The sequence below is a fragment of the Ranitomeya variabilis genome, chromosome 2 (genome assembly GCF_051348905.1).
Source record: "Ranitomeya variabilis isolate aRanVar5 chromosome 2, aRanVar5.hap1, whole genome shotgun sequence".
Classification (NCBI taxonomy): Eukaryota; Metazoa; Chordata; class Amphibia; order Anura; family Dendrobatidae; genus Ranitomeya; species Ranitomeya variabilis.
In genome coordinates this window covers 214,951,046-214,973,622 of record NC_135233.1, presented here as the reverse complement: position 1 = coordinate 214,973,622, position 22,577 = coordinate 214,951,046, and the positions used below count along the sequence as shown (strand labels likewise).

The 22,577-nt window shown below is 42.6% G+C and overlaps 1 protein-coding gene across 2 annotated transcripts in view; it reads right to left on the bottom strand.

The window, feature by feature from the left end:
• Window positions 1-22,577, bottom strand: part of MAPKAP1 (MAPK associated protein 1) — a 194,490-nt gene that overhangs the window by 66,775 nt on the left and 105,138 nt on the right. For both annotated transcript variants that reach the window (XM_077283604.1, XM_077283605.1), the window contains exon 7: window positions 12,313-12,422. In XM_077283604.1, coding sequence (XP_077139719.1) covers window positions 12,313-12,422 — 110 coding nt within the window. The remainder of the gene's footprint in view (window positions 1-12,312; window positions 12,423-22,577) is intronic.

The following is a 22,577-nucleotide window of genomic DNA, read 5'->3' as shown; positions in this document are numbered from 1 at the left end:
GTTTGACTTTTGTAACGCAAAATTGGCTGGAGCAGATAGCGGACAGCATGTCGTGTTTGGAGAGCCCCTGATGTGACTAAACGGTAGAAACCCCCCACAAGTGACCCCATTTTGAAAACTGCACCCCTCAAGGAACTTATCTAGAGGTGTGGTGAGGACATTGAACCCACATGTGCTTCACAGAATTTTATACCGTTGAACCGTGAAAATAAAAACAAAAACAGATTTTTGCTACGAAAATGTTTCTGTAGCCTCACATTTTTAATTTTCACAAGGGTAACAAGAGAAAATGGACTGAACAATTTGTTGTGCATTTTCTCCTGAATACCCCGATACACCATATGTGATTAAAAACTACTGGTTGGACCCACATCAGGGCTCGGAAGGGACACCATTTTGGCTAGAATAGATTGCAGATGCCATGTCACACTTGGCGAGGCCCTGACAAATCAAAACAGCAGAACCCCCAAAAGTGAACCATTTTGGAAACTACACCTCTTGAAAAATTTGTTTAGCTGTGCAGTGAACATTTTTAACCCTCAAACGATTCGCAGAATTGTAGAACGTTGGGGTAGGTAAATTAAACATTAACATTTTTTCCACTAAAATGTTGCTCTGTCGGGAGGGACTATTTGACTCTTGGGGGACAAATTTTCGTAGAATAGTTTGCAGACTCCATATACAGAGCCCATAAGTGCCAGAAGAGCAGAATCCCCTCCTCAAGAGACCCCAATTTTGGACATTCCACCCCTTTGGGAATTTATCTACAGGTATAGTGACAATTTTGACTCCATGGTTTTCCAGAAACGTGCAGCAGTGGATGTTGTGTAGTGAAAATTTCAAACTGCCATTGTAGTGCCCAGCTCTAGACATATGCACCCCGTAAATTAAGGAGGCTCTCAGGACTACATAAATGCCAAACATGCGAATGCTTTTTTTGTGGATTGAGTTGAAGTTTTTATTGGGAACGTGTTACATAAAGTTTAGGATCATATTTATCCGGCGCTCAACGCTGAGCACTTACATCACGGTTTCCATTTAAATCTCCAAGTGAGGCGATTCAGATAAAACCCTGAGGGATCCATTCACCATAATGAGGCAGCAGAGTTACTCTGGGCTCCGTCTGGCCTGTTCAACAGTGTCCTTTTCATAAATGCACAAAACTGTGGCAGACGGCACTTATTTGGACGCCTAAAAAGACAGATACTGCCAGACCACAGGTCAGACGACGGCACAGTGCCTCCATCTGCCTCATTATAGGGAGTCTTCCGCCGGGGGTTCCATCTGAATCACATATTTCAGAGATTTACATGGAAACCAAGGTGTAAGCGCTTAGCTCAGAGCACAGGATAAACGTGATTCGAGCCTTACTGCGATCTTTGGGAGGCAATATAAACAAATCAACAGCAGGTGAATTGTTTTTATTTTTTACGCCGTTCCTCGTGCAGTATAAGTGATTAGGCAACTTTATTCTTCGGATCAGTGCGATTACAGGGATACCAGATTTATATATTTTTTTGTTTGGCTGATGTCACACACTAACAGACTCTTTTTTGTAAAAACTAGTTTTTGCAGCGACATATTTCGAGAGCTATAATTTATTCCTTATTTCGTCCGACAGTCATGCGATGGCTTATTTTTTTCGGGATGAGTTGACGTTTTTATTGGTACCATTTTTGGTCACAATATTTTTTTGATCATTATCGAATCAAATTTTTGGGATGTAGAATGATCAAAAAACAATAATTCATGATTTGTTTTTTGAGTTTTTTTTATGGTAAAGTGATGACTGCTTTAGTCTTTAGGTCAGTGCGATTACAGCGATACCTCGTTTATATCAATTGTTTTGTGTTTTCCCGCTTTTACACAATAAAAACTATTTTAAAGAAAAGAAAATTATTTTTGCACTATTCTGAGAGCTATAACTTTTTTATTTCTCTGCTGATGGAGTTGTATGGCGGCTTGCTTTTTTCGGGACAAGATGACATTTTTAGCGATACCATACTTCTTTACGTTTGTCTTTTTGAACACATTTGATTCCACTTTTTATTTAACAGTATGATGAAGCAGCATAGTTTTTTTGCCACTTTTTTTTTTTTTTACAGTGTTCACTGAACAGGTTAACTAGTATGGAAGTTTGATAAATCGGGTCATTCTCAACACGGCGATACCAAATACGTGTATTTTTTAAAATTTTTACGTGTATTTTTTTAATTTTTACAAAAATATATGTATTTATTGGTTTAATCTTTTTGATTTTTTTTTTGATTTTTTTTTTAAATGGTTTTAAAGATGTTTTTACTTTTATTTTTACTTAGCCCCTCTATGGGACTTTAACTTTTATTTCTCTTATGGCTGGTCTCATGTATTGCAATGCATGAAATATGTCAGCATGCCTGTTAGACTCTGCTGCTGGCTGAGTCCAACAGGCCACCGTAGCTGGCAGACTCAGAGATCACCATATGACCTCTGGCTGCCATGACAAGTCTCGGCTCCCCCGGGATCACGTCGCGGGGGGGTGCCACGGGGTGAGAGTCGAAACCCACTCCCTTTCACAAAATGCCGCGATTGCTATTGATCGCGTCATCTATAAGATAACAGAGATAACATCATTGGGACCTGAACCAATCAGGTCCCGATGATGTTGCCGGTCAGAACTATTGCTCTACATTGGATCTCCAGTGCTTGCAGGACTCTGGGGGTCCCCACTGCTGCAAGACCGCCGACTCTAGAGAAAAGTCAGCGTTGCACTAAGTCTAGCAAGGGTAGACTATATTTACCGTAGGGGGTCGCAAAGGGGTTAATGAGTGTTTGGCCACCTCCAGTCTGTAAAATATGGCGGCTAATCTCACTGAGATCTACCAAGGTTCCCATGCACCCAATGTTTCCCCGAAGAGCATTGCATGGCCTATAAAAGTCTCCTTACACTGGTATGTCAGGCATGTCACTTTCCACAAGGAAATTTGTTACCCTTAGACCTTAAGCTGATCATACACGACACAGCTGTCAGTTGACCATTCATTTGGCAGTCTGAAATCTCTCCCCGCTCCCCCGTACATATAAATGCCTGACATGTTCATGCGTTTTTAATGGGAAGAGTAGAAAAAGAAGCTGTCAGGCATTTTTGGCAGAAGCTTATCTCCCTTGAAAACAAAAGGATCAGGGGTTGAAATTCCAATGGCTGGATCTTTTCCACCCAGACGGTCAGGGGAGAATAAGAAGATCCCCCCAAGCACATCAGATGGATGACTGGCCCTGCCGATATGGACGGGTTTGGCCAGCTTTTACCAAGTGTGCATTGGGGCCAGAAACCCTCAGCCACATACACTGAAATCGGCCATGTAGTCCAAACCAGACGATATCGACATACAGTCTAATGTGCATGGTTTCCCTGGACAAATGACCATCGGAAGGGGGGGGGAGAGAGAGATGTCGTCGGCAGGGCTCTTCCGATTTCGGACAGCTGATCGCTTTGTTCTCCCAGACATAAGCAATCGTCAGCCAACAACTTTCTCATTGAAAACATAGCGGCGCTCGGCACAGCAAGCGCTAATGTGTATGGGGGAAACGGCTGAGCTTGTTTATCCAGCAATGTGTATGGCCGGCTTTGGTCAATTCGCTCTTCCAACTCCCGTGCATGCTTAGGTGAGCATTCATGTTTTTTCAGCTTGAAAAAAAGAGCAGAAATTTCTAGCAGATTATCTCCGAGGAGAACAAAAGGAATGGGGATTGAACTTCACTAATCATGTAGGGGTAGAGTCAATAGGCCTCCATATACATTAGATGGTCAACCAGATCTCCCGAAATAAGCGGGTTCGGCTGACTTTTCACTAACATGTATGGAGGAACGGGTGACATAAGTCCATGAGTGCACAAAAAGGGTCAACACTGGGCCAGTAGTCACCAACATCTAGCTCTCCTACTAATTCCTTGGCTATCGATCGACATTTTTTAAAAAAAGATATGACATCACCAGTGCTATTACTAATTGCTCTTATTATATACATGAAACATTACTGCAGAACTGAAGCTGTGAAAGTGTTAAAGCTAAATGTTATTAATCCAGAAGCATTTGCGCTCCAGACGCCGGCCATCTGATCTCTGGTATCGCCGACTCTCCCATTTCCTGCCTTGCTGAGATAATACGCTTACTCAACGGTGCAGACAATTTTTTGGCTATTTTGTGTCACTTTTAGACAATTTAAGATGCAAAGTCTGACAGCTGTGACACGGCTCCTAAACAGATGTTTTCATTTATGCTGAAAAGGTATCAGGCTTTCGACGGCTGCGTCTTAATAACTCGCCGTGACCTGTGGAAAATTCCACTCACCCCGGAGAAATGTTGGCAAGGGACAATGTTTAACAATTAAACTCCAAGAGCAGATTGTACTTAAAAGGATTAAGTATTCCAGGATCAACATGAATGGGGTGGCCTCGCGGATCCATAGGATGCACTCGGTATAGTTTATGGGACGTATTGTGTTCGCCACCGGGAAGGGGAAGAAGGGGCACTTGGAATATTCAGCAAGACAAAAATTTGACCATACTCTACAAGAAAACTCTTCGTGAACCTTGCATTATTTATACAGCATTGATCCCAAAAAGTAGCTGCATTAAGTCCTTTGCAAGCCTCAAAGCTGAAATCTTTTAGCACTCTTTTGCTGATCAATAGGGGAGGAGACGATGATCTAAGGATTTGCTTTCAAGGAAGCGTCTTTTCAGTAAGGTATGGCAATAATTTGCCATAAAGAAAACAATATTTGCAATATAGGATCTCAACAAAGCTGGTAAAAGGGGCTGATCCCTTTTTTGCTACAATCTTCTAATAAAGAGCTGATCATGGCTTGTACAGTTTCTAGGTTAGGCTACTTTCACACTAGCGTTAACTGCATTCCGTCTCAAAACGTCTTTTTTCAGAAAAAACGCATCCTGCAAAAGTTTTTGCTGGATGCGTTTTTTCCCCATAGACTTGTATTGGCGACGTATTGCGACGGATTGGCATACGTCGTGTACGTCGTACGACGGATGCGTCGAAATTTGACGATACGTCGTCGGCAAAAAACGTTGCTTGTAGCGTTTTTTGTCTCCGCCTAAAAAACGTGTCGCGACGCATCCTGCGGCATGCGTCGTTGGCTATAATGGAAGCCTATGAGCGACGGATGCGTCGGGACACGTCGTACGACGCAATGCAGCGCTGCAATACGTTTTTTTACAGTGAGCATGCTCAGAAGCTGGATTTTGTTGCCAATTGGCCAGACACCCCCAAATCTATATAAACCTGGCCTGGGCCTTCAACCCCACATATATGGCCACGTATGTACGTGGCACTTATGTACGTGGCACTTATGTACGTGGCACTTATGTACGTGGCACTTATGTACGTGGCACTTATGTACGTGGCACTTATGTACGTGGCACTTATGTACGTGGCACTTATGTACGTGGCACTTATGTACGTGGCACTTATGTACGTGGCACTGATGTACGTGGCACTGATGTACGTGGCACTTAAGTGCCACGTACATAAGTGCCACGTACATAAGTGCCACGTACATAAGTGCCACGTACATCAGTGCCACGTACATCAGTGCCACGTACATAAGTGCCACGTACATAAGTGCCACGTACATAAGTGCCACGTACATAAGTGCCACGTACATAAGTGCCACGTACATAAGTGCCACGTACATCAGTGCCACGTATATAAGTGCCACGTATATAAGTGCCACGTATATAAGTGCCACGTATTTCACGAAAATGCCACGATTTTTCAGTGCCACGTATAACCACGTAGTTATAGTATTTATAGTACGTGGCACTGAAATACGTGGCACTATGACTGTCAGAAAATGTTCATTAAACGGTTAGGTGTGAGGTTAGGGGTAGGGTTAGGGTTTGGATCCCTTTATCATCATCCGTAGTTCATTAATCGGATGAATCCACAGTCGTCTCCGTTGCTGCAGAAGCATCCTACGTCTTTCCGCTGCCGCCTCCTTCTCCCGCACTATGATATCCAGGCGATTCGTCTCAAAGATAACGTCGGTAACCAAACTAGCAATCCTCCCAAGAACACCTTCCATCGCTGCCACAAAACTAAAACCCACAAAGATGGGCTGTAAAAACAAGAACTATATAGTTTTCCATATTTTCCAGTAGCCAATGAAATTTGGGAGCCTCCCATTTTAAAAACGGATCCGTCGTAAAAACGGATGCAACGGATGGTAAAAACGGATGCAACGTATGCAACGCATCCAGTATTTTCGACGGAAACGTTTAGCGGATTTGCGACGGATCCGTCGAAATGCTGTATGCGTTGCATACGTTTTTCACTTTTTTTGACGCATCCGTTTTTTCGGCAAAAAACGGATTTGCGACGTAATGCAGTTAACGCTAGTGTGAAAGTAGCCTTACATGTTGTTGGGTGCGGGGAACAGAGTAGCATTGTTACATTTTTCTGCAGCGCCTCCAAAGGGGAAATTAAGCGTTACAAGGAAAGGCTATAAAGACAGACAGATCAGAGAGAGAAAGAGATCACACTCGGTCTCACTCCGAGTTGACTTTGCGAGGAAGATGCATTATTAAAGGAGTCTTTTATAGATTTAAATGCATGTATTTGGGGCCCAAAATTATTTTTGCAATTGTGTTTCATCCCAAAATTTCCACCATTTGCCTCCTATAGCGGTAGTACTACACAGTCTATTGCTGGCTTATTCTTTTTCTATGTGACAGTTCGTGAAAATCGGACTGCTCTTGGATGCCATGCGCGTGCGGTCCGATTTTTTTTAAGGAACCATAGACTTGCATTGCTGATTCTGATCTGATCAAAATCAGAAATGTCTCTGGAATTTTGCTAGGAAAATCACTGATTCCATTCACAATTATATATACGATATATAGATTATAGATACTTGTACGCAAAAAAAGACAGATTTCTGAATGAGGCCTTATTTTGACCTGCTCTAAAATTATTTATTATTTAGAACCACATCAGAGTGGAACGTGCATGAAAACAAAGCTTAGAAACGGTGCAAATTTTTCTAATTAAACACAATTGCAAAAAGGATCTTTAGCCCCAAATACATGCATTTATTTAAAAAAAAAAAAAAGTCTCCAAAAGTGGACAAGCCCTTTATGTCAGGCTTATACCTGCAAAGAAAATGTACTATTACATGGCATCCAGTAAGATGAATATCTACCCTTGTGATACAAGCACACGGCTCAAGTCCGCCCGACATGGAGCCATTGCTCTAGAGTGGCTCATTGTTTGGGCCCCTACATAAGGGAGCCCTAAAGAAAGTACCCCCTTGTATGATGTCAACACGAACATGTACTAGTTTATTTAGAAGCCTTAAAAGCCGTGGAACAGAGATCTGCATAGTCTGTCACCTTTGCTCCTGCCAAGTCCACCATTACTCTTCACCGATGCAGAAAGCCAGGCGAATCCCCACATCACCTAATTCAATGGCCGCCATCAACGCTGTGTATGACGCATGAAGGCCGACTCCTAGGTGTCCTAAGAGCTCAACTAATAATATTAACTGGAACTTTTATTTAAGAAACTAGTAAAAAAATAAATAAAAGAATGATTCTGTCTGGCATCGTGACCATGCATGGCGGCGACGTGCCAAGGAAAACACACGATGACGAATGCCGGGAGGACTGCGATGATGTGAACAAGTGTTTGTACATTATCACAAGGGCACAAATCAGGAAGAAACTGGTAGAAAAGGAAGATCGAATAATCCAATGTAAAATGCGCTGAAGAAAAAAAAATAAATTGCATTTTTGGCAAATTTCAATGTCAAAGAGGAAGTTATACAATCAGGCTCTGTTCACACCAGCGTCATGGCTTCCGGGTAGAACAGATGATGACAGCTATGCCGGATCAGTTTTGCAATAAATCCTGACATTTATAATGAGGTCCGTCAGGTTTTCAGCAGGGTCCTGGCATTTTTGATGGCAAGAAAAAAGCGCTTCAGACTAAACAGTCTATTATGTTACAAAAATACTGGAAAACTCAGTGGGCTAGCAATAAAATGGCTACTAAAAGCAGCCCCTAACTATTTCCCCTATAGGGCATATAGATGTCATAGAGCTCCGCTCCCATATAGACCTGGGCTGACATTGCATTGCATATACAATCTACCTTGTAATTGAGGGATAACTAAACTTTTCAAATAACTTTTGACACGTTTCAGACAACGTTCAGTGGCTTTGATCGGAGGAAGTTTGGCACCCACTAAATCTAAGCATTGAGGTGATCCCTGGACCCTGAGCAGAGAGATGTATGGACTCAAAGCATTTCCAAAGCAAAGCATGTTAGTTATGACAAAGGACTGCCTCGTGCCTCAGAAAAAGGACTGCCTCGTGCCTTAGAAAAAGGACTACCTCGTGCCTCAGAAAAAGGACCGCCTCGTGCCTCAGAAAAAGGACTGCCTCGTGCCTACGAAAAAGGACTGCCTCGTGCCTACGAAAAAGGACTGCCTCGTGCCTACGAAAAAGGACTGACTCGTGCCTACGAAAAAGGACTGACTCGTGCCTACGAAAAAGGACTGACTCGTGCCTACGAAAAAGGACTGACTCGTGCCTACGAAAAAGGACTGCCTCGTGCCTACGAAAAAGGACTGCCTCGTGCCTACGAAAAAGGACTGCCTCGTGCCTACGAAAAAGGACTGCCTCGTGCCTACGAAAAAGGACTGCCTCGTGCCTACGAAAAAGGACTGCCTCGTGCCTACGAAAAAGGACTGCCTCGTGCCTACGAAAAAGGACTGCCTCGTGCCTACGAAAAAGGACTGCCTCGTGCCTACGAAAAAGGACTGCCTCGTGCCTACGAAAAAGGACTGCCTCGTGCCTACGAAAAAGGACTGCCTCGTGCCTACGAAAAAGGACTGCCTCGTGCCTACGAAAAAGGACTGCCTCGTGCCTACGAAAAAGGACTGCCTCGAGCCTACGAAAAAGGACTGCCTCGTGCCTACGAAAAAGGACTGCCTCGTGCCTACGAAAAAGGACTGCCTCGTGTCTACGAAAAAAGACTGCCTCGTGCCTACGAAAAAAGGACTGCCTCGTGCCTACGAAAAAAGACTGCCTCTTGCCTACGAAAAAAGACTGCCTCGTGCCTACGAAAAAAGACTGCCTCGTGCCTACGAAAAAGGACTGCCTCGTGCCTACGAAAAAGGACTGCCTCGTGCCTACGAAAAAGGGCTGCCTCGTGCCTACGAAAAAGGGCTGCCTCGTGCCTACGAAAAAGGGCTGCCTCGTGCCTACGAAAAAGGGCTGCATCGTGCCTTCAAAAAAAGGGCTGCCTCGTGCCTACGAAAAAGGGCTGCCTCGTGCCTACGAAAAAGAACTGCCTCGTGCCTACGAAAAAGAACTGCCTCGTGCCTACGAAAAAGGGCTGCCACGTGCCTACGAAAAAGGACTGCCTTGTGCCTACGAAAAATGACTGCCTTGTGCCTATGAAAAAAGACTGCCTTGTGCCTATGAAAAAAGACTGCCTTGTGCCTAAGAAAAAGGACTGCCTTGTGCCAAAAGGTTCCCTAGTGCCTAAAAAGAGGGCTGTCCAGAGTCCATTCCTCTTAGGGCGAAACGGGCATTTTATATGCATTGGATGACACAGTTAGTCCTATGGTATCTTGGAAATCAATGAAAGCGGCCTCAATCTGCAGCGTACGCTCTATGGAACGATCTTGCAGCCTCCCGCTCTTTGCATTAGCGATAAGTGGACACCAGCAGCAAGACTGGCCTTGTATTTATGCAGCTGGCCTCTAAAGTAGTTAGAACTCGCCTCGACCTTGAGAAAAGACTCAGGAACGAGGAAAGCGGGTTCCTGGGCGGTGATTAATTGACCTGGTCTCACTTTCCTGCGAGCAGAAGCAGAGAGAGATAATTCACAGATACAACAGATAAAGGCTAAGTCTTAAAAAAAAAAAAAAAAGTGCACAAAAGACAAGACAGAAAAGGCAAAAGGAGAAGAAGAAAAAAAAAACAAGGGGGAAAAAAAAAAAGGCAGCCCGGCCCGGCGGACCATTTGCAGGAGCTAACGACTTGTTCATTATGAGTGATGATGGATAAAGACTTCTCACGCTGCGATGGGATGGAGATTTATATGCAGAGTTCTGACTCCCAACTTGGGCGAGAGAGAGAGATCATCATCATTTAATTCTATCTCAGCGGTCAGAGATGGGCATCCAGAGGAGCTGGGTACCACAGTGTGCCGTCAGCTGGCACAATCTGAACGCGTGCAGCTGGAACATCTGGAGCCGGCTGCCCACAGCCTGGGTTGAACAATAGACTCTGGAGCGCAGCCAAATTGCTCACAGACGTTGGCAGCAGAACGAGGCTCCTGTCCTCCTCTCCATCTCGCGCTCTCTTTATGAGGATCTGATCTCTCCCAGGCTCTCTTATCTCTCCCTGGGAATACGGCCTTGGGATTGCTCTCCCGTGTCCTTCACCACCTTATCTCTCGCCACTTTTATTAAAAACTTGTTCCCACCCTTTGCTCTCGCCTGTCGAAGGCTTGTTAAGACTCTGTGATGGATGGGACATTGGTCGTTGGGAAAGGAGCAGGGTTTGGGAACATTTTCAACTTTAATACATTCATAGATGGGCTAAAAAATACGTCCATTTCAGAGTATTATTAGCGGCCAATCGGTCTAATCAAAACATGCAGATAGTTGGGGAAATACAGAGATGTGGTTGACCATTCATGGAGAATGTTGGTGGAGCTATGGGAAAGGATTGTCAAACAAATGGATGGGCAGAAATCACAATATACACAATAGATATAAAAAGTCTACGCACCCTTGATAAAATATAAAATGCCAAGTTTTTATCATGAAAAAAAAATCCTACCAAGAAGAATTATTTTAGAACGTTTTTCCCCTTTAATGTCATAATCTGACAAATCCATTGAAAAATAAACTGAATTTTTTTCAGGTGAAAAAAATAAATAAATAAATAAAAATAATATGGTTGAATAAATATGCACACCCTTAGACTAACTTTGTTGAAGAACACTTTGAATTTATGAGAGTTCAGTCTTTTTTGGCAGGAGTCAGCATGGCACATCTAGGACTGGTAATATTCACTCTTCCTTGTAGCGTAGTCAGATTGCGAGGGAATCTGTGTACAGCGTCCTCTTCAGGTCACCCACAGATTTTAAGGTCTAGGCCATTCCAAAAGTTAGATGTTATTCTGGAGAAGCCTTTGTTTTGTTGATTTGGAGGAATTATTAGTCAATGTCATTCTAAAAAAAGTGAAATTTATCTTCAGCTTTTTAGCAAAGGCCTAAAGGTTTTGTTGCAAAATTGACTGATATTTGGAACTGTTCATAATTTCCTCCACCTTCACTAAAGCTCCAGCGGCCAAAATACAGGCCCAAAGCATAATAATGCCTCCACTATGCCTCACTGTGGGTATGGTTTTCTTTTCGTGATGCACAGTGTTGGTTTTGTGACACTCCCACCTTTTGGCAGTTTTGATGTAGGTTTTGGTAAAAACATAACCTGGCTTGGATGTTTTCCTTTGTAAGAAAAGTCTTCCATCTTGCAACCTTACTTCACATGCCGGACATATGAATAATACAGGAGATTGTTGTCACACGCACAATACAACCAGTACTTGACAGAAATTCCTTCAGCTCCTTTAATGTTGCTGCTGACCTCTTGGCAGTCTTCCAGTACAATTTTCTTCTGGTCTTCTCGTCAATTTTAGAGGGATGTGCAGTTCTAGGTAATGTCACTGTTGTGTCACATTTAAGCCGTTTCTTGATGACCATCTTCACAGTGCTCCATGGTAATTGTTGGAAATTTTTTGTACCCTTCTCATGACCGATACATTTTCTCCCTTTGATGTGTTGTAAGCTGTTTAAGAACCATGGCTTTTGCTGTAAACTTCAACTAAGAAAATGACAAGAAAATCCTCCTAGAACAGCAACATTTTATATGGGGTTAATCGAATGAATGTAAATTACAGAGACCGCGCACTGACTTATTACTATGCATTTACGTGCGATTGGCTTATTCTAAACACAACCACATCCTCAAGTATAACAGGGTGTTCACACTTATGCAACCATATCATTTTATTTTTGCCATTTTTATTTTCCCCCTCAAAATGATTTCAGTTTGTTTCACAATGGATTTGTATAGATTACAGGTTATATTAAAATGTGGAAAAAGTTCTGATATATATATATTTTTTTACAGGACAAAAACCTGGCATTTTTAACAAGAGTGTATATACTTTTTATACCCACTGTATATCAGTACCCATGACCAGCAAAACAATCACATCACAAGTCTAAAAACTCACCTGAGTTCCTCTGGGAACCTTTCCTTCTTTTCAGAGCTTTTTCCAAGATCTCCCTCATGGTCACAATCGTACTGTCCACTTGGATCAGGGAGAATCCATGGGCCGCATTTCTGTTTCGTAGGAAATATGGAAAGAAAAAGACGACTTGTGGTTACTGACTGCAAGGGAAGAGATGGGACAGTTTGGCACCACCTGGGAGGCATCGGTGCATTCGTGAAATGGAGTGTGCAAAGCAGTCATCAAAGAAAAAGGTGGCTACTTTGAAGAACCTAGAGTATAAGACATAATTTCAGTTGTTTCACACTTTTTTGTTAAGTATATAATTCCACTGTGTTAATTCATAGTTTTGATGCCTTCAGTGTGAATCTACAATCCTATTTGTCATTTGTTGTTGCCCCATTTTGCTTTTATGGGCTCTTTGTTTCCCGGCACATACAACTCTGTGGTCATAATCAGCGGTGAGACCTCAGAAAAAGGCAAAGTTACAAACTCTCCCATTGGATCTCAAAATGAGCTCACTGGTGGGTTCTCAGTTAACCCATTCTGCATTAGACAGTGCAAAACCGACTATAGAAAGCAAACACTGCATCATTTTTCATGAAACTCAATTATAAAAACGATTTTTAGCCAAAAATGCATGCATTTAATTAATAAATGCAAAACAAATTGTACCCGAAAGATGGAGAAGCCCTTTAAAGGGAATAGGCCAGCAGGATTTCACCTCTGAAACTATTTATATGTGCATGTAGCTCTTTCAAAGACAAGTCCAGCAATACCTTTAAGGGGCCAGTCTGATCCTCCATTTCTGAGAAATCAGTGCTTATGTTGATATGCAAATGAGGCTGAAAAGCTATAGTAGATCTGAAGCCTTTGTCACTCCAGCTCTATTCCCCGCCTAGCACCGCCTCCTCATGCTTTACTGACAGCCTCGATGCTGTGTGATCTCAGGCAAAGAATTTGTCAACCAAGCAGGAGAAGGTGGCACTGAGGGAGAATAGAGCTGGAATGACAGAGTCTTGAGATGTAGCATAGCTCTTCAGCCTCATTTGCATATCAATTCAAACGCTGATTTCTTAGTAACGGAGGATCGGACTGGCCATGTAAAGGTATTGCTGGACTTGTCTTTGAAAGCGCTACATGGACATATAGATAGATTGGGGTGTGAAATCCTGCTGGCAGACTCCCTTTGAGGAAGAGAATGCTAGGATTTTCACCATTTAATGTTCCATCTTCAAAAAACAGTCTTTAGCTATAGAACCTATATTTCATATATAGGCTACACTTCTAGTGACGGATTCACTTTGATCTTTTTGAATGCGATTTTACATTTTGTCAAACTGAACGCCAGTGAAGGCCAACGTTAGATATCTGACCAACACGTATAGTCAGTAGGGTCTTATTCAGACTGTGGTATTTTGGAACCAAAACCAGGACTGGGTCCTCAAACCCAGTAGTGTATAATGGAAAGATAACCTCCTGACGGAAAGTACTGCAGTGTGTGAATAAGACCTTAAACTTCTTCTAAGTCCTCAGATTGTCTTCAGGGCTGGTGGTGACACTGGAGAATCTCTCCTTAAGATAAACTAAAAATATTATATAATATATATATATAATAATATATATAATATAAGGAAAACTAAAATATTGTTCATGTAACTTACTAATCTACAAATAATTCTATTATCTATTGGTTATGTAATGACTTTTATGAAACAGGATTTATTCATTGATTGTAACGAGAAGAACGATTAGTGAAATTGAGGCCTGATGTCAGGATGTGTATTTTTTGATGGACGGTTTGGGATACATATATAGGATTGGACACAGTTTTCTTTTATTAGGCTATGCTTTTGTTACTGAGCGGCTGTAGGACCCTCGCAATTTGTATCCCACTGCTCTACCTGTGGACGCCTCATCCAACCTGCCATGTAGAAAGCTGGCGGTGATAAGTGAAGCCTCCTCCTGTCTTTAATGATAGCAATCATTCTCAGCTAACGGGTCTCTCCATCTTCCTTTATGGCCGCGGCCTGTTTCAGCCGGGGCAGGGAGGGAGAAGATGGAAGGGTGGAGGGGTTTCGGGGGAGGAGGAGAAGATGTGTTGCTGTTTCTCTGACATGCCTTCCAGGCCCAATTCAGACCTTATAAACGATCGTGTGATGCAGATACAGAGGGTAGAACGCGCTCCACCATCCAACACCCTATTATCAACGTGCACGGTTCGATTCATTCTAGAGAACATTTTATTTTTTTCTTCAAATGAACATTAAGACTTATTCACATACAAGCGCTCTCCATGTTTTTCTCAGATAGCACTTGTACCTGTGCTAATCTATGGGGCCCATTCACATGTCCACAATGACGGACTGGGTTGGCAAAGGCCCACCAGTGACATTGATTCTTGGTGACCACCGTTCAGCTACATGCAAAAATAACCTGATCCTAGTGCACTAATTAACTTTTGTTTCTATGTAATACTAATTCTGCCAGCTTGCTTACTGAATGATCAGATTATACCCTTTTTCTCATCAGCACTGTTTCACAGGGGCCTACCGGAGGATTGTCCGGCTCCACCGTGGGCCAGTCCGAGCCTGCACGTCCATGATCTTTTGCAGACTGAGAAGTCCCTTGAGAATTGTGTAGACATGTCCGATTTTAATCCGATTTAATACGAGAGTCAGAGCAAAATCGGTAATGCAAGTCAATGGGTCCAAGAAAAAACGTTCACAGACGAATAAAGTTCGAATAAAGAAGGTGGAGACATTTTTTTTTCTCTCCACGTACGAGAAAAACAGATGACACTCAGCCACACTCTGAACAAATTCTCATCAAAGTCTGATTCAGAATGATGGGACCATTTTTCTCATACGTGGAAAAGTCGGAGGTGTGAATGAGCCGTCATTGATACTCAACATTCCAGCTACCGGTCAATTTTGCAAACAATTAGGGTGGGTCCAAAGCAGAAAAGAGTTATACAATTTTTTTTCTAGAAAAGAAAAAAAATCTACACCAAATCTAACAAATTTAACCGTGCATATGCAACGGGTTTCCTGTAGATCTCACCTTTTTTCTTGCTTTACAAAATTGCAGCAATGAGAACAGGTCGATCTCAGCTCCAGATAATTTCCGTGGAACTTTGGTAAAATCCCATCAAACAATGGTGGTAAAGCGGAATTTGACCCCAGAAAATCGGTGGTGCACCCAACCCACGCGTGTGAATGCACCCTTAAATGTTTCTCATTGTTAACCCTTCCTTGACTCCATTCTATAAGCAATAGGGAACACCGCCAAGAAAGTAAGAACAAATTAGTCCTGGATGGTTCAGGGAACGTATAGAATTTGCCAGCCTTGGTTATGCCTGTTCGCTCAGCTGGAGCACAAATGAGACACAGATGTATTTCAGCTCTTGGCATAAAAGAGACAGCTAATGGCTTTATTTCATGGCCCGTCTTCCCAGTTGGGCACAGGTACTCAGGGTATGAACTGGCTGCCTCGCTCCCCCTTCCTACTCTCTAACAGTTATTGATTGCCCTTGCGGATAGCCGCCGCTGATTTCTAGCAATCCGCTTCCAGCCAAGGACTGCTGGGTATTTAGAGGAAGATGTGGCCAGCGCTCTGTTTGCATTGGCAGCGGATGGTATGGGCAGCGTGACTGCAAACACTAGCGGCTCCTGTAGGTCTCAGAAGAGGAGACAGTCAATGCAGTGGATGATCAACCATTAGACAGGCCAGGACACAGGAGTCCACGAGGAGTTCCAGAATTTAGGCAGAGTTTTCTTTATGATCGCGTAAATCGAAAGCTGTCAAAGCAACTTCTAAAAATGTTGATGTGCGTGGTGGCTAAAGCCCGATACATGTCACAGTGTATGACCCCCAGAAATTGAGATCACGCACAGAGTTTTATTATTTGCAGGATTTACCTATGAAATTGACAATTATTTTGTGCAACTACAAAAGTAGAATGCATAATCAGAAAATGGCCTTTTGTGTTAAAAGCATTTAAAAATAAATAATAATTGCAATTTTAACACTGGCCAGTAGGGCTACTTTAGGCTCATACATGAATTCCTGACCTTTTATGAGGAGTTTTCAGCAGCCTCATTATCGTCAGAGGCATAAATACAATGATGGGTAACATATCTATACACAGATGATCCCACTTGGTGCTTCAACACAAACCATAGGCTTGGATTATGTCATTACTGCTAATGTACATGTGGATTTCCTGAAAGAACAGAAATAGCCCCAGTGGCAACTGTGAAAAAGGCAAGATTTTTTTAATAAAGAAATTTTCACAAAAATCACAAGAAATTTGATTAAAAAAGCACTCCTCATCCTCCCATCAAAGTTTTCATCCTCTTAATATATTGCAATCATCATATTATACAGCACTGTGTATTTACAATTGCTTAGTTTGCCTTTCTACCTGGCTAATTCTTCTCTTTTCTCTGCTCTATGTAAAAACAGGAAGCGCATTGTTCTTTTATTCATCAGTGCCCTCTTCAACTCCTGACCCAGCTGCTCCATTCTCCCAGGGACTTTTTCAGTGACTTATGACTCATACAGGGAAAATTGACCTGCTGTTTTTACATAGAGCTTACAAGGATTCAGCTCGTCAGTTTATCATCACGTGAAGTCGTAGACCTAATGGAAAAGAGAGGAATTAGCTGGGTAGAAAGGCAAAATGAGCAATTGTAAGTACACAGTGCTGTAGAATATGATTGTAATATATTAAGAGGATAAAAAAATGTTGATGGGAGGAGGAGGTGTGCTTCTTTAAATCAGATTTTTATTGTAAAGGTATTATTTAACTGGTAATTATTTTATGATGGCGCCTTTCCACTAAATGGGATATAATCCCTATATAGTTTAAGTCAAGGAGTTGTCTAACCTGGGACATCTACGATAGCGTATGCAAATTTTAAAAAAAACAATATATATATATATATATATATATATATATATATATATATATATATATATATATATATACACTCACCGGCCACTTTATTAGGTACACCATGCTAGTAACGGGTTGGACCCCCTTTTGCCTTCAGAACTGCCTCAATTCTTCGTGGCATAGATTCAACAAGGTGCTGGAAGCATTCCTCAGAGATTTTGGTCCATATTGACATGATGGCATCACACAGTTGCCGCAGATTTGTCGGCTGCACATCCCAAAGATGCTCCATACAAGGCAGGATGGATCCATGCTTTCATGTTGTTTACGCCAAATTCTGACCCTACCATCCGAATGTCGCAGCAGAAATCGAGACTCATCAGACCAAGCAACGTTTTTCCAATCTTCTACTGTCCAATTTCGATGAGCTTGTACAAATTGTAGCCTCAGTTTCCTGTTCTTAGCTGAAAGGAGTGGTACCCGGTGAGGTCTTCTGCTGCTGTAGCCCATCTGCCTCAAAGTTCGACGCACTGTGCGTTCAGAGATGCTCTTAGGCCTACCTTGGTTGTAACGGGTGGCGATTTGAGTCACTGTTGCCTTTCTATCAGCTCGAACCAGTCTGCCCATTCTCCTCTGACCTCTGGCATCAACAAGGCATTTCCGCCCACAGAACTGCCGCTCACTGGATTTTTTTTCTGTTTCGGACCATTCTCTGTAAACCCTAGAGATGGTTGTGCGTGAAAATCCCAGTAGATCAGCAGTTTCTGAAATACTCAGACCAGCCCTTCTGGCACCAACAACCATGCCACGTTCAAAGGCACTCAAATCACCTTTCTTCCCCATACTGATGCTCGGTTTGAACTGCAGGAGATTGTCTTGACCATGTCTACAATGCCTAAATGCACTGAGTTGCCGCCATGTGATTGGCTGATTAGAAATTAAGTGTTAACAAGAAGTTGGACAGGTGTACCTAATAAAGTGGCCGGTGAGTGTATTATATATATATATATATATATATATATATATATATATATATATATATATATATATATATACACACGCGCAGCAGAGCCATGATTCTAGGGGGTAGATATGGGTCTTCGATCTTTCCTGACCTACCCAAATTTTTTCACTGATAAAAAATGCATTATTACATGGATAGCTACACCAAAAGTGCATAGGCTGATGGTGGTCAGAAGGGAGGTTTGGGTTTCGTTTCCAATGACATTATACACTGTGAAAACATGATTTCATTACACTGCTACAAAGGTTGTGTCTTGGGTGGGCTAGTGATCGAAACCTTCATGTCTTCGGTAAATTGCCTCAACAATGGCACCCGGAGGTGCAAGGTCCAGGCTGGATAAACAGGTCTGTTAGCATTTATGGCAGAGATTATCCTAATAATCTTCATGTCAGCCAGTGAAAACACAAATCTAATGATTGTATCAAATATCACATGTTACACTTCAATAAAACAGAACTAGAAGTGCCAGCCTTGCATGCCGCAGCCGACACCACTTTCGGTTACGCAGAAAAGCTCATGTTTTTTCTATAGGTTGTTTCTATATTTTTCCGCTTACCTAAACTAATACAATTTGAGGCCCAAATAGTACAGGGCCACACAGCTGACTAATGTCATCAACTAAATCTCCAAATGTTCCTGCCCATGGACATGTTCCTGTAATCACAACACTGTGGCTTTACTGCAACTGATTAATGTGTTACTTTATTATATTTGCTTTTATTCCAGGCTGATATAGATCAGGCACTGCATTGTTTTCTGCCTTTCTCACTCTGTAAATTATGTAGACACAGATAATACTACCTTCTAGTCTCTTTCTTTAAATTATGCAGACACAGATAGTATCTAGTCTGTCTCTGCAAATTATGTAGACACAGATAGGTCTACCATGTAGTCTCTTTCTGTAAATTATGTAGACACAGATAGTACCACCTTCTAGTCTCTCTCTGTAAATTATGTAGACAGATAGTACTACCTTCTAGTCTCTTTCTGTAAATTATGTAGACACAGAAAGTACTACCTTCTAGTCTCTTTCTGTAAGTTATGTAGACAGATAGTACTACCTTCTAGTCTCTTTCTGTAAATTATGTAGACACAGAAAGTACTACCTTCTAGTCTCTTTCTGTAAGTTATGTAGACACAGATAGTATCTAGTCTCTCTCTGCAAATTATGTACACACAGATAGTACTACTGTAGTGAAATATGTATAAATATATATGTGTGCAGTGAACTATATATACAGTGCCTAAAAGTAGTATTCAACCCCCTGCAGATTTAGCAGGTTTAATAAGATGCAAATAAGTTAGAGCCTTCAAACTTCAAACAAGAGCAGGATTTATTAACAGATGCATAAATCTTACAAACCAAAAAGTTTTGTTGCTCAGTTAAATTTTTATAAATTTTAAACATAAAAGTGGGAGTCAATAATTATTCAACCCCTAGGTTTAATATTTTGTGGAATAACCTTTGTTTGCAATTACAGTTAATAATCGTCTTTTATAAGACCTGATCAGGCCGGCACAGGTCTCTGGAGTTATCTTGGCCCACTCCTCCATGCAGATCCTCTCCAAGTTATCTAGGTTCTTTGGGTGTCTCATGTGGACTTTAATCTTGAGCTCCTTCCACAAGTTTTCAATTGGGTTAAGGTCAGGAGACTGACTAGGCCACTGCAACACCTTGATTTTTTGCCTCTTGAACCAGGCCTTGGTTTTCTTGGCTGTGTGCTTTGGGTCGTTGTCTTGTTGGAAGATGAAATGACGACCCATCTTAAGATCCTTGATGGAGGAGCGGAGGTTCTTGGCCAAAATCTCCAGGTAGGCCGTGCTATCCATCTTCCCATGGATGCGGACCAGATGGCCAGGCCCCTTGGCTGAGAAACAGCCCCACAGCATGATGCTGCCACCACCATGCTTGACTGTAGTGATGGTATTCTTGGGGTCGTATGCAGTGCCATCCAGTCTCCAAACGTCACGTGTGTGGTTGGCACCAAAGATCTGGATCTTGGTCTCATCAGACCAGAGAACCTTGAACCAGTCAGTCTCAGAGTCCTCCAAGTGATCATGAGCAAACTGTAGACGAGCCTTGACATGACGCTTTGAAAGTAAAGGTACCTTACGGGCTCGTCTGGAACGGAGACCATTGCGGTGGAGTACGTTACTTATGGTATTGACTGAAACCAATGTCCCCACTGCCATGAGATCTTCCCGGAGCTCCTTCCTTGTTGTCCTTGGGTTAGCCTTGACTCTTCGGACAAGCCTGGCCTCGGCACGGGAGGAAACTTTCAAAGGCTGTCTAGGCCGTGGAAGGCTAACAGTAGTTCCATAAGCCTTCCACTTCCGGATGATGCTCCCAACAGTGGAGACAGGTAGGCCCAACTCCTTGGAAAGGGTTTTGTACCCCTTGCCAGCCTTGTGACCCTCCACGATCTTGTCTCTGATGGCCTTGGAATGCTCCTTTGTCTTTCCCATGTTGACCATGTATGAGTGCTGTTCACAAGTTTGGGGAGGGTCTTAAATAGTCAGAAAAGGCTGGAAAAAGAGATAATTAATCCAAACATGTGAAGCTCATTGTTCTTTGTGCCTGAACTACTTCTTAATACTTTAGGGGAACCAAACAGAATTCTGGGGGGTTGAGGGGTTGAATAATAAATGACCCTCTGAAAAGACTTTTCACAATTTAAAAAAAAAATAAACAAAGAAATAACATTCTTTTTTGCTGCAGTGTATTTCACACTTCCAGGCTGATCTACAGTCCAAATGTCACAATGCCAAGTTAATTCCAAATGTGTAAACCTGCAAAATCTGCAGGGGGTTGAATACTACTTGTAGGCACTGTAGGTTTATTGTGTGACTGGTAATAATTTAACATCTGTCCTTAAAGGTACCTTCACACTAAGCGACTTTACAACGATAACGATAGCGATCCGTGACGTTGCAGCGTCCTGGATAGCGATATCGTTGTGTTTGACACGCAGCAGCGATCAGGATCCCGCTGTGAGATCGCTGGTCGTTGCTGAAAGTCCAGAACTTTATTTCGACGCTGGATCTCCCGCTGACATCGCTGAATCGGTGTGTGTGACACCGATCCAGCGATGTCTTCACTGGTAACCAGGGTAAACATCAGGTTACTAAGCGCAGGGTCGCGCTTAGTAACCCGATGTTTACCCTGGTTACCATTGTAAAAGTAAAAAAAAAAACACATACATTCCGATGCCCGGCGTCCGCTTCCCTGCACTCCTCCTGCATCCTGTGTCAGCGCCGAACATCTCCGGCATCTCCCACAGAGCAGAGCGGTGACGTCACCGCTCTGCTTTACGGCCGGCACTTACACAGGATGCAGGAGGAGTGCAGGGAAGCGGACGCCGGGCACCGGAATGTGAGTATGTGTTTTTTTTTTTAACTTTTACAATGGTAACCAGGGTAAACATCAGGTTACTAAGCGCAGCCCTGCGCTTAGTAACCCGATGTTTACCCTGGTTAACAGGGGACTTCGGCATCGTTGGTCGCTGGAGAGCCGTCTGTGTGACAGCTCTCCAGCGACCACACAACGACTAAACAGCGACGCTGCAGCGATCGGCATCGTTGTCTGTATCGCTGCAGCATCACTTAGTGTGAAGGTACCTTAAGGCTGCAGGTTTCACCCAGGTGTTAATATGCATTTTCCTGAGACAGCAGACTTCAGTCTCCAATCTCACCAGGGTGTCATGCTGGGAACCAAGAAAAAAGGGAACATTTGACACCTCCTAGCTCTTTGAAGAGAGATGTCAATTACAGCCTGATGTTATCTATCTGTGGGAAGCTTTACACAAAGAATCTCAGAGAAAATAATATATTCATTGGGGGCGCGGCCGTAGTCCAATCAAAAACAAGCAACTAGAATATCAACTTGAGGGGCTGGTCTAGAAATCTGACCTTCGGGGTGAATCTATAAATTTGGCTTGTACACATTCAAAATTGTTGACATGTGAGTGCAGCCTGGGAAGCTGATGTGATCCAGTCCATATTCACCCCCCCTCAGGGAGCAGAAGCAAACTACAAGTTAGCTATTTCTGTAAGTTTTCTCCTGTTTATTTTATACTGTTTTGCATAGTTGTATGCCTTTTTATTACAATATTGTTGTACCTTTTTATTTACTGTAAGCACTGAACCTTTTTTATTAAAGCATAAAACTTTAAAAGTTGAACCTTGAATGTACTAACAAATCCATAGCCTAATGTGTGTGAGCCTTATGAGTGGTAGACAGTATTAGTAATATTTCCGGGACTCATCACCCGTGTATTCGGTGAGTGGTGGCACCGTGTATGAGCGGGGTGTGTGGCCTGGGTCGGTGTGTGATTTATGCTCCCA